The 15,620-nt window shown below is 35.8% G+C and overlaps 2 protein-coding genes across 8 annotated transcripts; both read left to right on the plus strand.

Annotated features, from left to right (window-relative positions):
- Window positions 1-6,832: 6,832 nt before the first annotated feature.
- Window positions 6,833-11,903, plus strand: LOC141393707 (lamin-C-like). Its single transcript, XM_073967081.1, has 2 exons — window positions 6,833-7,801; window positions 11,889-11,903. Exons 1-2 carry the CDS (start codon window positions 6,833-6,835, stop codon window positions 11,901-11,903), a joined length of 984 nt encoding a protein of 327 aa, XP_073823182.1.
- LOC141390174 (solute carrier family 25 member 44) lies at window positions 11,061-14,794 on the plus strand. Of its 7 annotated transcripts, none has more exons than XM_073962871.1 (6): window positions 11,141-11,237; window positions 11,343-11,582; window positions 11,673-11,768; window positions 11,826-12,677; window positions 12,747-12,874; window positions 13,613-14,794. In XM_073962871.1, exons 4-6 carry the CDS (start codon window positions 12,014-12,016, stop codon window positions 13,802-13,804), a joined length of 984 nt encoding a protein of 327 aa, XP_073818972.1. In that variant the 5' UTR covers window positions 11,141-11,237; window positions 11,343-11,582; window positions 11,673-11,768; window positions 11,826-12,013; the 3' UTR covers window positions 13,805-14,794. The 7 variants fall into 7 exon arrangements, with proteins under 7 accessions (XP_073818975.1, XP_073818968.1, XP_073818974.1 ...); XM_073962868.1 differs by having other exon boundaries at window positions 11,343-11,572; window positions 11,639-11,768; XM_073962869.1 differs by having other exon boundaries at window positions 11,343-11,572.
- Window positions 14,795-15,620: the final 826 nt, after the last annotated feature.

Below are 15,620 nucleotides of genomic sequence, written 5' to 3' on the forward strand. Positions count from 1 at the left end.
CACTTTGATACGACCAAAAATGTGCCTCATCGAAATAATGGTTTTAGACCCCAAGTATGTTTGTACGATATCCGTTTCAGACAATTTTGAGTCGATCTAGCAATGTCCGTCCGTCCGTCTGTCTGCTGGCTGGTGCGCACGATAACTCTCGAACGGATCAATCGATTCGGTTCAAATTTTGGGTATCGAAATATTTTGTCCAGATTTGATTTAAGTTGGACGATGGGCCATATCGGTCCACTCCTTCAGGTACCTCCCCCACAAAAGTTCAAAAATGTTCGGAAAAATTGTCCGTACGATAACTCTTGAAGGGAGTAACCGAATTAGTCCATACTTTGCACATCGTGACATTTCTACCAGACATAGATGAGGTTCCAATATGGACCCTATTGGTCCACTCTTTCGGGTACCTCCCACACAAAATTTTGCTTAAGTGCAGTTAAAGGCCTGCTCTCGAATCGCTTTGATTTTTGTTGCAGCCACTTGTATTCACTACCCCCCTTTACGACGATATAATTTTTTTCAGGAGCAAGTCCATACTTCCTCAGAAACCAGCACAAAAACTGCAAACAACCCATATAATACCATGTGTCGTAGTTGGAGCGCACGATAACTCTCGAACGGATCAACATATTTGGTTCAAATTTTGGGTCTTTCATTATTTTGTCCAAACTTAGTTTAAGTTCGAAGATAGACCATATCGGCCCACTCCTTCCGGTACCTCCCCCACAAAGGTTCAAAATGTTTCGCCAAGATTGTGGGCATGATAACTCTAGGAGGGAGTAACCGAATTGAGTCAAGCTTTGCTATTGGTAATATTACTTTCAGGCATAGATCGGGTTCTAATATGGATTATATCGGTCCACTCATTTGGGTTAACAACTCCTCTCTGATCTTATTAATTTGTGATGCAGCAGGTTGCACTTGCGGCCCCTGTTACGACGTTGTATTTTTTTTTCGTGGCTAAGTCCATACTTCCTGAGATAATGACCCAAAAAGGTCCAGAAAATCCTACCGGCATCACCTAAACTGGCTAATGTGTAAAATAACCCTTTAAGAGAGAAATCGATTTAGCTCAAACTTTGTAAATTGAAAAGTAAAATTGTAATATATTTAAATTCAGAAAATTAAGTACAACATTTTAATTATATAGTCTGTAAGGAAAATATCCATAGACTAATAAAGAAAAAAATTATTTCCTACAGATTTGTATTAGGTCCGAATATATACTACATTGGATCACTCCTACGGGTACACCCTACCCAAAGTTTGGAAAAAATGCACTCGTCTTGGATCATTCTGAATTTTGTTGCAACATGTAGTTTTTGCGGTCCTTTCCATCCTGGAAAATTTTCCCAACAGCTAAAAAACCTACAGAAGTATTGTGTTAACTTTTTTTCTTCGGGAACGTGGCTGATGGTATATCTCTGTCGGCTCAGCTGACTGATTCTTTTTTACTTGTTTATTTTCCATTTCCTTCAGGTACCTTCCCCACCTTCAGGTTCGAATATGAACCATATTTGTCCACTCCTTCGGGTACCTCCCACACAAAATTTCGGATAAGTTCACTTTAAGACCTGCTCTCGAATCACTTTGATATTTTTTGAAGCAACTTGCATTCGCTGCCTCAATTACGATGGTAAAATTTTTTCAGAGGCAAGTCCATTCTTCTTGAGAAAACAGCCCGAAAGTTGTAAAAACTTCTATGGCAACATACGTAGTGGCTGGAGAGCACGGCAACTCTCGAACTGATCAACCGATTTGGTCTAAAATTTGGCCTTCGTCATATTTTGTCCAAATTTAGTTTTTAGTTCGAAGATGGGCAATACCGGTCCACCAATATTTAAAAAATGTCACTAAAATGGGGCAACCAATTTGGTCCACACTTTTCATCTCCTAATATTTTGTCCAAATTTCATTTAACTTCTAAAATGGCCCATATCGGTCCATTAGGGTACCTCCGCCACAAAAGCTCAACATTTGGGATCCTTGGGAAATATATACAGATGATGTTCGTTGTGGTCCTGGCCTCGGTACATAAGGCTGAAATCATTTCTGCCTCTTATGTGACGATGCCCTTATAATTCCCTTTCCAATGCACAAATATAAAACATACTGGAACGCAGTGCGATGTTGGGCATAAATATTTATTGATATCGTTGGGAATACCTGGTCGTCTACATTGTGTTTCTCCTCTCTATGGATGCACCGCTTTTTGCTGGGATTTGATACCTTTAAAATAAAAAATAGTCACCACAAACTACAAAATAAGTTATTTTACTTACATTATCGTTTTCCATAATTTATTTAATATTTTTTTCCCTTTTTTATATCTATTTATTAATAGCCAAACGTTTGTTTATGTTTTTGCCAAGAAGTCCGCCACAAAACATTCGAATTTAAATCAGCTGATCAAACTTGCAAATTCTTACAAGAAAAATTTTCCTTGCAAAAACTTGTAAACAAAAGTCTCCAAAACTCTCCAACTCTTGTACTTTGCAAGTTTGTTATCGAACAGCATTTTGTAAAAGTTTGTGCAAATTTGCACAAACTTTTGGGTTATCGTACAGACCTATTGTATGTTAGTAAATCAGAGTTGTATTTGAAGACGAACTGTCTGGTGTAAACGCCTAGTTAGCAAATAAAACCTGATAATGGGCTAAATCCGGCTAATGATGCCATATCTAAATGACCTATTAAAGGTTAAAATACAATGAACTTTGTTGCTTGTTTCACGGTCAATTTCATGTAAACGAATAAAGGCCAGGTACTACCTAATACAAATGCGATCCTGGATTTCTTTATTCTTTTGCAGAACTTGAGGCTTGGGTAAGCATGAATTTCTCATTGTGTTCTCACCTTAAAGACCTAGGTACATACGCTGCCTCGCCTGATTCTGATAAAAGAATAAAAAGAAAAGGGCAACAAAGTACGAATTTTGCTCGGACTTCTTTATTCTTTTATTTTTATTATTTTAGAAATGAAGCAGGAAAGCAAGTCGAGCTGACGAGGCTGCTTTGTACCCAGGCCTTAAGTTGTGTTCCTTTACTTGCCTGCGGTTACCATGTTTACCATTTCTTATCATTTTTAAGCTACAAAACGTTCCTTAACCACAAAAAATGGTAGAACTGGAAGTAATTTTTGAGAGAGAACAAGAATGACGTTCTCTTCTACCACAGGCTACCAGACAAATTTCTTCGGGTAAAAATGGTAGAACTGATTTTTCGACATACAAAAACACAAACAACAAAACAAAACATTGTTCCACAACATCCCATACGGGACAAGGGAGACTTCTCTCATATCAATGAGTGCACCCCGATTCATATTTAGCTCAATGATATGGGACCTACTGTTTATCGCCGAGTCCGAACGGCGTGTCTTAAGACACCACTTGTGGAGAAGTTTTTCAAGGCTGAAATACTCAGGAAATGTCGCCGACATTACTGAGGGGTATTTTGCCACCGTTGAAAAATGTTTGATGTTGCTTGGCCTGGGAATCGAACCCCCGACCTTCTGGGTGCAAGGCTGGCGTGCATATCATTGGACCACGGTGGCACATATGTATGTTTATTTGGCAATGATGAAAGAAGTAACAAAAACAAAAGAAAAAAGCGAACGCGGACAAAACAAAATTAAAACAAACAAAAAACAGCGGATGGCACCCGCCGGGGAATTTAACAAATCCCAACAACAATTACTCACAGGCAACTGTGATGATGTTCTTTTCAACTTATGGGTACTTTACACGATATGTTTTTTACATATGTGTTGTCACTTTGCATATACATTTTGTATGGGAGAAGTGACAACACATATGTAAAAAACATACCGTGTAAAGTACCAATTACAGAACTAGATGAGTTCTTAAGGGGTGTTTACACTATCTATCAATGTCATATGAGCTGTCACTTCTTTTATCCATTCGACATCCTTTAAGTTTGTCAAAGTCCATACCACTATTAGTTTTTGCGTTCACACTAGCATACAATTTCATATGACCACAAAATATAAATCACGCAAATAACACAATTTATATTGTTAAAAACTTTAATCGCACTCACGTTTTCGTTTTCTTTACCTATTTCCTCATTTTTTGGTAAAAATGTTTTCTTCTAACAATTAATTTCTCAACTGCATACGAAAATACATGGCCGAATAGAGCGCTCCCTAAATGAAATATGTACATTTTTCAGTTAGGGAGCGCTCTATTTGGAGTTGCATCATCATTTTAGCTGTGTTCCTTTACTCACCTGAGGTTACCATTTTAACCATTTGTTACCATTTTTAACCTGCAAAGCGTTCCTTAACCCCGAAAAGTGGCAAAACTGGAAGCAATTTTTAAGAGAGTGAGAGCGAAAATGGCTTTCTCTTCTACCACAGCCTACCAGCAGGTAGAAAATGGCAGAACTGATTTTTCGACTTTTGTTTGACGATTATTTCGCAAAATGGACGAAAAACCGAAGAAAAAGTCAAACACTGACAACACTAAATTAAAAACTGCGAAATAAAAGACGAAAATTGATTTTTTATGTTTTTTTCTGACATTGCTGCCGGATCTACCATTTTTCCGTTCCTTTACTTTTCTGGTAAAAATGTTCATGAAAGAGCAATTTTGAACTAAGCAGGCAAGGCAGCTTATGTACGCAGGCCTTTACCATTAAAAAAGTAAAGGAACAAAGCTTTTGATAGATGAAATTTTTAGTGGTCACACTATAGCCCTGTTCCTTTACGTTCAAGAATCTTCAAGTTTTACAACTTTTTACTCGAAAAACGTTCCTTTACTTCAGACACAATACAATTCATATGGGAGCAGTTTTCAACTTTTACTACTTTTGCCGGTTTTACCATTTTCAGAAGTAAAGGAACAGACCATATGTGTACAACATTCACAGGTAGCAAATTTGACATCTCATATGCCATTCTTACGTGTTGATAGTTGTTTGTTCGGTTTTTTGCTAAAAAGGCATCATTTCAAAAAGCTGAAAAGCCAATTGATATTTCCCATCGCCGGGATGAAATCATGATATTGGTAGCGATCAGTAAAATTTTGCAACACTGTCAGTTCGTTTTGAAAAACGCTACTCTCTGTAACAGAAAGTAATGACGAAGTTTAAGCCATTGGGGTAATACACCAGACTTAAAAACAATCAAATGAGATTGAAACTTCAACCAAAACAAAACAAACAAAATTAAAAGCAGTGAAATAAAAAAAATTATTTTTTTGTTTCTTTTTGACATTAGGTCTGTCTGGTTACCCTAAAATTTGCTGGGAAGGTGTCTGTTTACTTTTTTCAATTTTCTAGCAAAAGAGAATAAAAACCCCTTGCTCTCGGAGAAAGTACTTTGGACAATTTTATAGAATTGTTTTTAATGGTGTCAGGTAGATTTTAGTCAACGCACCAATGTGCTATCTTTACACATAACAGATGTCGGCCATAAATAGAAAGGGTCGGTAATAAAATAGTGTATGTTTCTTATCACCCGCAACGCAGTGTGTGCGTGGTGTGCATGATGTATTTATGTACACAGCGTACATTACTAAATGTATTGTCTGTGTGTGTTAGTTTTAAGAGTTGTAAATATTTTGTAGAATAGTAAATAAAATTTGAGTTTCTTTCGAACCATCGAAGAAGATACATCACCCGCGTGTTTTCGTTCTTGGGTTTTTCCTTAGGTTTTCTTGGGCTGCATTGTAGTGATGAGGCTAGGAGTCGCCTCATCATTTGGTGACCCCAAAGTGATTGTTATATGTTTAGTAAAAACACGTAATAGATCCGCTATTTAAGTGACGTGGTAGGCTCGCAGTTCCAAAGGAGAACGTTGTGTAGTTTATACGTGTAGTGCAGTGCTGTAGAAAAAAGTGACTGTGTTAGGTTATTAAAAGACGCATACTCGAAGCAAAGAGTATGTTAGGTCAATTTTAATAACAAATAAAAAAAAATAAATAATAAAGTGACAAAAAATATAGCTCGCGAAAATGAATTTCGAAGAATTCATCCAACATCAAAGGATGTTGGGCGAGTATATAGTGTCCATTGATTTACAAATATACAAAATTGCTCAAACAAGTGTAGCCAAGGAAATTAGGGAAAAGTGTTCCAAAATAGTTAGTTCTTTCGCGGAAGCAAGAACGGACTTTTTAGGTAACGAAAGGGAGCTCCGACGTATGGAAAAAGTACCATACGATCATTGCATATTCGCTGTGGGAGTGCAATATGCCGTTAAAAGCATAGAGGAAAACATGGAAGCTATGGGTTTGTTTGTGCCTATAGAAGTGCCACGTTTACATAATGTAGATTTTATAGCTGAGGTGAACAGCTTAAGTTCATCGGAACAGTGTGGAAAGAAATCCGGACTGCTCCAAACAGGACCGCCAAATATTAGGGAAACAATTAATTTAGTAGATGCTTCTTTTGATTTTTGGGGGGAGATTAGAAAAGCTCTTTTCTCAAGAACAAAAGACTTCGAAAAGAGTTATCAGTCATTATTGTCACATTACGTGCGATATTTGGAGGTAGTAGGGATAGAGGGTGACTACACAAGTCATTACCATTATCTGCAAATTTGTTACCAAATAGTAAGAAGTGGGAACATTTCAAGAGTAGCACCAAAAAAGGTGAACATAAATTATGAGGCACAGTTCTCAGGTAGTTTAGGGCCTATACAGGAAGTTGTTAGGAGCTCGAAAACTGAGAATGAAAAGGCGTGCGTGGATGTTTCGCGAAAATTAAAAAGTGAAACAAATCGATTACGAGAAGAAAATGAGCAATTTAAGTCCAAATTGGATCAACAAATCAAGGACTGCCGACTTGCTGAAGAAAAGGCTCGCATGTATGAGTCACAGGTCACTGACGTTACCGTCAAATACACTGCTGCTTATGCTGAAAAGGAAAAGGCTGTGGAAAATCTTTGTGAAGTGCAGAAAGAATCGGAGTGTCTACGACAACAATTGGACGAAGCTCGTAAATATTTAAACGCTGAATCCATGATCCGTACGGATTTGCAAAACCGCATTCAGAGACTACGCGAAGAACTCACGTTTAAGGAGCAAAGTCATTTGCGAGAAATTGATGAAATACATTCTCGCCACCAAGCTGAAATCAGTGCAGTGTTACAACAGTTGCGTGAACAACACGAAGAACAAATGCGCAAACTTGAAATGATGTACCAACAAGAGATTAATAGTCTTCAAGCAGAAGCCAATCATAGCTTGAATAGTCGCATTAATGAGTTGGAAGCTACAAATGCTGCATTGAATACCCGTAATCGTGATTTGGAGGAATTGATCCAACAGGAACGGACATGCCATGCTGCTGAGGTAGTAAATCTGGAAGATGAATTGCGACGTCTACGAAATGGAATGGCACAACAACAACTACAAGAAGAAAGTGCTATGTACGACAAATTACTGTGGAACGAAGAAGATATGAGTCAACCCAGCAGGGAGAAAGATCACATCGAAATTTCCCAAAGTGATCTTGAAGAAATGGTACTGAAGAAAGGTACTAAAGAAGTACATATCGGTGGTTTCCAATTTAAACCTAATGCCAATGACAAAGAGAATGACGTCAATTTCCATCGCTCAGGCACCATTGAGGGTGATATCAACAAATTGAGAGTTAGTGCAACATATGAACCTCCGATCCACATGGTTATGAAGTCACAAGAAATACAAGGTGGCGCTAGCAAAAAGGCATCGATGTTTAATGCCAATGAAGAAGTTACCGGTTATCGCACAACCAGAGCTGACGCTAGCAATGTTTCAGGTTATCCTCTACGAAGAAAATGGATTTACCACGTAATTAAGCAATGGAAAAGAAGTCCCCGTCCGAGCTGGTTGCTGAAGGTGTTGGGTGCCATCACCTAGAATTAAGTTATAATAATTGTTGCATTCATATAATTAGTTTTAGAATATAAGTAATGCCTTCAGCAGTTACAAAATTAAATGTAATTGCAATATTACTAAAAAATTTAGTTTGTAAAAGATAAGATACTAATACATACAATTGTTAAAAGATTAGGATCTTTTCACGGCGGGGAGTATGGACAATTTTATAGAATTGTTTTTAATGGTGTCAGGTAGATTTTAGTCAACGCACCAATGTGCTATCTTTACACATAACAGATGTCGGCCATAAATAGAAAGGGTCGGTAATAAAATAGTGTATGTTTCTTATCACCCGCAACGCAGTGTGTGCGTGGTGTGCATGATGTATTTATGTACACAGCGTACATTACTAAATGTATTGTCTGTGTGTGTTAGTTTTAAGAGTTGTAAATATTTTGTAGAATAGTAAATAAAATTTGAGTTTCTTTCGAACCATCGAAGAAGATACATCACCCGCGTGTTTTCGTTCTTGGGTTTTTCCTTAGGTTTTCTTGGGCTGCATTGTAGTGATGAGGCTAGGAGTCGCCTCATCATACTTGCTAGACCAGACAGACTTATTGTTACCAGATCTACCACTTTTCCTTTTCTTTACTTTTCTGGAAAAACTGGTCATGAGAGAGCAATTTTGACAGTTTTCTCTTTTACCACATTTACCATTAAAAAAGTAAAGGAAAGCTCTATCAGGGATGGAAAATTAAAATTTTCAAAAAGTGTCATATGACACGAAATAAAAACATTCCATATCTACCCACGCAGGCAATGTGGAGACGTAATTTTATTACATTTTTGCCGGTGTGGACGCACAATGTAAATGGCGTAAGGAAAAATCCCCAATATTGCACATATTAGCGACTATATAATGATAGAAAATTGCATGTCACATGACATTTACATATAGTGTAATCTACCCCTTAAGGGCTGTTTACACCATCTATCAATGTCATATGAGCTGTTATTTCTTTCACCCATTCGACATTCTCTATGTTTGTCAAAATTGACGTCATCCATACAACTTTCAATTTGTGCGTTCATACCTACAAGTGTTATTTTCGTATGACATAACCTATAAATATAAAAACAGCTGTTTTTGTCATTGTTTACATTTATTGTTGAGTTACAAATTTGCGCAAATTTTTAATTTTGGTTGAAGGAAAATGAATATCTAGCATGTTTGTTGTGGTGGAATAGGTTTTTGGGGTTATAGAGGCATTCATGTTTTGCCACAAAGCAATAATTTCCAACACTGCCCCTTTCAACCAATCGATCTGAAAATAACATTATAAACACCCTTTATTTACTTTTTTTATATATTTAAATATACATAACTTTCCATTTCCTTTTTTAAAAGATTTTGTTTTTCAATTTTTTTGGGAATGCCAGAAAACAGCTGATAAATTTATGTTTACATACGAGAATGCCGTATCAAGTAGAGCGCTCCCTAAATGAAAAATTTACATATGAGTTGCCAAATCATTTTGATAGATGACACACTATGTGTACAACATTCGCAGGTAGAAAATTTGACATCTCATACGACATTGATAGATGGTGTAAACAACCCTTTAGTAACATTTGATTAAATTAGGGTACACAAGGTATGAAAAAGACCCTTCAGTGCTGCCAAATTCAATGATTATTTTTCTCATATTATTCATGATAGGAGGAATGTTCTCTCGAGAAAAATTTATTCCGCGAGAGTTGTATTCGCAAGAATATTCATGATTGGGCTGAACACCTTTCGATGTACTCCAACAGAGTTATGAAAAATGCACTCAGTTCGATACATTTTATAAGCAGTTGCTGTAGAGATCCCTACAGAAAAAAAAACAGTTGGTTGATCCCTACACATTTCTTCAAAAGATAATACATTTCGAAGAATTTGTTATAAAATAAAGAAATAACAACTTAAGTTGCCAACATTTTTGCGGTAATTCACGAGACGGAAATTTTTAATGGAGTGGAGTTGGAGTCCATGACGAAAGCTGAACTAGTGATGAGAAGGCAACATAAAAAACTTTAGGATGATGAAAGAACGCAGATGCGCTTGGATTAAATGGAGAACGGAGGAAGTAAGTCAAATGAGATTTAATTCAATGGAAACTTTTTTAATTTGTATTTATATAATAAAGTTCTTTGTGTTCTTGTTTTACGCAAATAATAAATGCATTATATTTATTTTGGGATATTTCGCAACGGCTTGCACTTTTACTGCATCCTTAGACAGATTAAAAACACAATCCGAAGAATGCTTTTGAATTCATAAAAAGTCGTGATTTAGATCGAAAATGGAGTGCATCCTTGCTGTGTGCTGTGGAAGCAAAATGGATAGCTGCGCGCTCTCCTGCAAAATTCATAAGTGAATTCATACTTCAACGGCACATGTACCGTACACTTGTACCGATTAAACTACATCCACGGATGGTCATGAGGGAGCAATTATGTTTTCTCTTTTACCACTAAAAAAGTAAAGGAACAAAGTTCTATACATTATTCTACAATGGAACTGGAACCATGGCCCAATTATACAGGTCCTCTCTCAAGCGAATTCAAACAATAACAAAGATTTGAAATGTCAAAATTCATAAACAAAGACGAAAAATTTGTTTTCGCCGACACGGAATATGTTTGCGGCGAATTTCTTTATTGTCAATTAAGGTAGATGCGTACATAACATTTTCCGAGAAAAAGTTGTTGACGCAGTTATTTTTGTTTGGCATAACAGAAAACACCAGCTGATCGATCTTTAACTGCCAAAATAAGTTATTGTAAATGAAATTCTAATACAAAACACAACAAATGTTGACATTTTACGTGTACAACATAAAGTTGATTTGTTTTCTTTTTTCGATATACATCTACCTGTTCCTCTACAGTTTGACATTTTTCTACCTCACAGCGAATTCAAATGACAAATATGCATTTTGACAGCTCAAATCAAAATCATTTGTTTTTGAGAGAGGACCTTTATAATTGGGCCATGACTGGAACAGACCATTAACACACACACATGGTACAATGATACAGGTAGCATTATCGTGCCAGCTGATGGTAACATAATGTGTCAACTGCATTGAGTTGATGTCAAATTTTGACACCTTATGTTACCAACAATTGCCGATGCGGCTACCTGTGTATTTGTACCATGCACACACATGACAATTCATCAAAAACTGACTACTTTCTATCGAGTGTTGGTAGTTGGTAATCAATAATGAAAATTAAGTCTGGCAATCATAATAAAAACACAATAGTAAGTTTTTTCTTCCGTCTTTTCTATGAACGGTGAATATGTGAATATATAAATAAAATAATCATTATTTTTTAGACGGAATTTTTTGACAGTAATGTAAGTGGGGATGGTATGACGATATTCAATATTTGTCAAAAAATAAATCGCGAAAATGTTGATGTGTATCTTATTACGTATTTTTCAAATTGTATGTCGTCATAGTGTGAATAAAACAACTAAAAACTTTACGCACAAACTGCCGCAACAACAAGAATATAGAAATATTGGTTAGAAGAGTGTTATGGGGGAGTGGTGGAGGGTCTGAGTGTTTCGTCGTAAAAAACTGGTGCAAAAATCATTCGACAACAGATATCAGAGGAAATGATGTTGATTTTAAATTATATAATTACACGGAGGATTTGCTAGTGGAGTTTTAACGGGATAAAGGGGTGGTGCGTATATGTGTGTATTTTTCATTCAAAAATGGATACAAACTTTAACGGGGGTGGGGGCTAAAGTTCGCTAATTTTGTGATGTTTTCCTCATTTCAAGTGTCACGGCCAAGGTGGGTTTCGTCGGGCTGTTCACCTTGGAGTGTGTTGTTTGGCGACTGTTCTGGTCAAAACAAACACATTTTACATTATATATGTATGTATGTACATCAGCAAGCAATCAGCATAATGCGTTTTTTTCTTTCTTTTCTAGAGGCTTTGTTGTGTGAACCGAACGAAAGGTATTGTATTTTTACTCTTGTCAATATTCATCCAGCTGCTGTCCATATGAACTCGTGACCTATGTTCTAAGAAGCTGCAGTGTAAGCGAAGGCATTCTGTTGTGTGGGAGCAGAGTAAATCTTTTTTGGGACCCGCATATACGTACGGAGTCGCAGCGCAATGTCGGTGCCTTCCAGCGGCAGCTCAGGAAATGGCAATCCTTCAACATTTATCAAAACGATTGAGTGGGATATGATGGACAAAGCTAAATTCTTTCCACTTTCCATGCTGAGTTCGTTTTCGGTGCGGTGTTGCCTCTTTCCATTGACTGTAATTAAAACACAACTTCAGGTTCAGCACAAAAGTGATGTCTATAAAGGCATGTTCGATTGTGCATACAAAATTTATCGTTCAGAAGGTGTTCCGGGTCTGTATCGTGGCTTTTGGATTTCATCAGTGCAAATTGTGTCCGGTGTATTTTATATTAGCACATACGAAGGAGTTCGACACGTTTTGAAAGATTTGGGAGCAGGGCACAATATAAAGGCCTTGGTGGGCGGTGGATGTGCATCTTTAGTTGGACAAACAATTATAGTTCCTTTTGATGTGATCTCTCAGCATGCCATGGTTTTGGGAATGGCACGGCATGGTCCTAAGGCCGATTTAAATCCTCTTGGGATTGACACGAGTCCCGGCCGTAGCCGTATAACAATTTCCATAGATATTGCAAAAGAGATTATGCGACGAGATGGATTTCGGGGATTTTATCGAGGCTATACTGCCAGTTTGATGGCTTATGTTCCCAATTCAGCGATGTGGTGGGCATTCTATCATTGGTATCAAGGTATGTAAACTAATGGAACTATTGAAGAAAAGCGCGTTAAATTATTTCATTTTTTTACATTGATTTTAGATGAACTTTGTCGAATATGTCCACCGTGGGTTTCACATCTACTTATACAGTGCGTTGCCGGCAGTATGGGTGGATTTACAACAACGATACTTACAAATCCATTAGATATAGTACGAGCGAGATTGCAGGTAAGTGAAATATATTTTTTACTTATTTATTGACTGACTGACCGTTACGATCACGGAACAAAATTTAAACCATTTTGAGGCCAAGGCAGACCAAAAAAAAAATAGTTTTTCATATTTTTTCAAGGATGCTACTTTTGTGGGCGTTTTAAGAACCTAATAACCTCGTTTTTAAGCGAAACTGAATTTTAAAATATCTACCTAAAAATAATGAAATTGTCAAGAAAAAAGGTAGATTTTAACAAAATAATTAAATCGGCAAAAATTGTCTCAAGATTTTTTGTATTTATATAACCTCACCAAAGTATACGAAGATCGGTCCATTCCATTCGGGTAACACTCGTTTCAAGTTTCTTTGATACATAAAAATCACAATAAAATTTCCCTTCCATTGCTCATATCTCAGCCAATTTTGAGTATGCCTGTAAACCAAAAACATTTTTGTCGATTTTTTTGAAAGTGATAAGTAGTGGTTATCCCTTAAGACGTGTCCCAATAAAATTTATCCCAAAAAATTATATTACATTCAATTTTTATTGATTTTATTTATCTGATGTACACAATTCATATTTAACTCAAATGTAATGAGTATTAATTCGATTTTTAACTTGCATGTTACAAGTTAATTTTAACGTGCATTTAAATTTAGACCATTTTCATATACATTTACAAGACAAAGCTAAATAAAATAATATATTACATTTGTTACACTATTCTTATTTCAAATATTGTTTTTTGCAGGTTCAACGTCTCGGAAGCATGAAAATCGCTTTCCGGGAGCTCTGGCGTGAAGAGCGTTTCAATTGTTTCTTCAAAGGATTGTCAGCTCGTTTAGTTCAATCGGCCGCCTTCTCATTTAGTATAATTTTAGGTTATGAGACAATTAAGAGAATAGCCGTTGATGAACGATATAAACAAAATATACGTTGGTAATTGTCGTCGCCCCCTAAGCCCAACGAACGAAATTCCTATCGAACTCGAATCCAGACCCACCACTAACTAAGGCTGGAATGCACAAAACTGCAAAATGACAAATGCCCAAGAATTTTACTGTAACAGACAACAAACAAAAATGAAACTGAATGGTTACATGCATTTAAAGATATATAACCGAGTTTTGAACAAAATACAATACATAGCAGAAAAGAAAACGCTACAAACAAAACAAGGAACATGTTGATTAGAGCGATCATCCATATAGAATAATCCACCAAAGCGGTTTGTTGGCCTATTAAAACAAATCACCTGGAGCCCTTGTATTCATCAATCTATTGTTTTAGATAAATTTCTAGTTATATAAGAGCGAAGTTGTAAACATTTCAAACAATCTACCTTCTTGTAAATAACAAAACATAAATGTATGTTGGCCTTTTTAGGTTTATAATTTATTTGGAAGCCACACCAAAACATTATTTAGCCAATTATATTACAATGACGTCAAACAAACAGAAGAAGGCCCAAAAGTCCCTGAATATTTATTTGGACTAGTGTTTAATTGTTGTTATTGTTAAGTTTAAAAACCAAAAATTGAAAATATTACCTATAGTATAGCACTAATCTAATCTGTTTGCTTGTTACAATTATTATTTTTTGTTTAAATTTTTTATTGCTTCATACAAATGAAACTGACGTCTACCTGGACCTAATTATTTCAACTAATTTAATTCATGCAAAATTTTAAAAATTTTGTAAATGTTGTTAATTGATAAGTCAATGAATGTACTATAATAATACAATTAAATATTGTAGCTGCGATTATTTATGTAGAGATGTATTAATAAAATTTCCACAAAATTAATGTAACACGATTGGGAAGAAATGCAAAACAAGAGCTATGTACAATAATTTATAACAAAAAATGAAACAAATTAACAAACAACAAAAGCTTGTAATAAAGTACAAACAAAAAAATATTCAAAACTATTTGTTTGTGTTCTTTATTTCCTCATTAATTATGCAATGTTTTATATTTCACATTATTAATATATACTTTTTGCAAAGTCATTCATGGTATGATAAGAGAGCTTGCTGTGTGACTGATAGGCTTTTGTATGTTGTGTTGTTGTAGATCAATTAGCAACAGATATCGTTATAAAAACAAATAAACATATCACCTCTGACGAGACAAGTTTGATAATCAAATTCGATGTAGACTTTGTTAGTCTGTTTGTACACCAATGGTTACCATAAAAGGCTCAAGTGTGTAACAAAAAAAATAATTTTCTCAAAAAAATATTTAAAGGGCAAAATACTTTTTGACGTAAAATTATTTGTGTTGTTGTAGATTTTTGTCAATATCTAGAACACCAGCAAGCCTTTTGGAGCGGTTCTTGCAGATATTGGATCTTAAAACGAACTACAAATATACTGCATGCAAATATTCCACAGTATGTCCTCTAACTAGATGGTTTTTAACGAATTTATTAAACATTTTTCAATTATTTAATGAGGCAAAATACTTAGTTGACTCACTGTATGTGAACGACTATTGTTTTATTTGCAATTTTACCTAAAAGTATACTTTATTATTATACTTATGGTATGGTGTTTTGGAATCATGGGATGAAGATGAAATGGAAATAAAATAATGTCAAATGTTGAAGCGGAGCAAGCAGTTTCTCACCAAACAGAAATGGACACTGTTCGACCCACTCCGCGGAGAAGTATTAGCAAAGAGGACACACACTTTTAAAAGTGGGGGTATTACTGTTGATTTGTAACTTACTTTGAGGTCATCATTTAACGTTTC

Source organism: Musca autumnalis, unplaced genomic scaffold, assembly GCF_047663935.1.
Source record: "Musca autumnalis isolate F117 unplaced genomic scaffold, ASM4766393v1 scaffold_1, whole genome shotgun sequence".
Lineage (NCBI taxonomy): Eukaryota > Metazoa > Arthropoda > Insecta > Diptera > Muscidae > Musca > Musca autumnalis.

What these genes read in the sequence shown, in the direction of transcription:
- LOC141390174 (XM_073962874.1), top strand. Translation starts at nt 12,014, where the DNA reads ATGTCGGTGCCTTCCAGCGGCAGCTCAGGAAATGGCAATCCTTCAACA. An exon ending in ATTCTATCATTGGTATCAAG is followed by an intron (nt 12,678 to 12,746) that starts GTATGTAAACTA and finishes CATTGATTTTAG; the next exon opens with ATGAACTTTGTCGAATATGT. An exon ending in TAGTACGAGCGAGATTGCAG is followed by an intron (nt 12,875 to 13,612) that starts GTAAGTGAAATA and finishes TGTTTTTTGCAG; the next exon opens with GTTCAACGTCTCGGAAGCAT.
- LOC141393707 (XM_073967081.1), top strand. Translation starts at nt 6,833, where the DNA reads ATGTATGAGTCACAGGTCACTGACGTTACCGTCAAATACACTGCTGCT.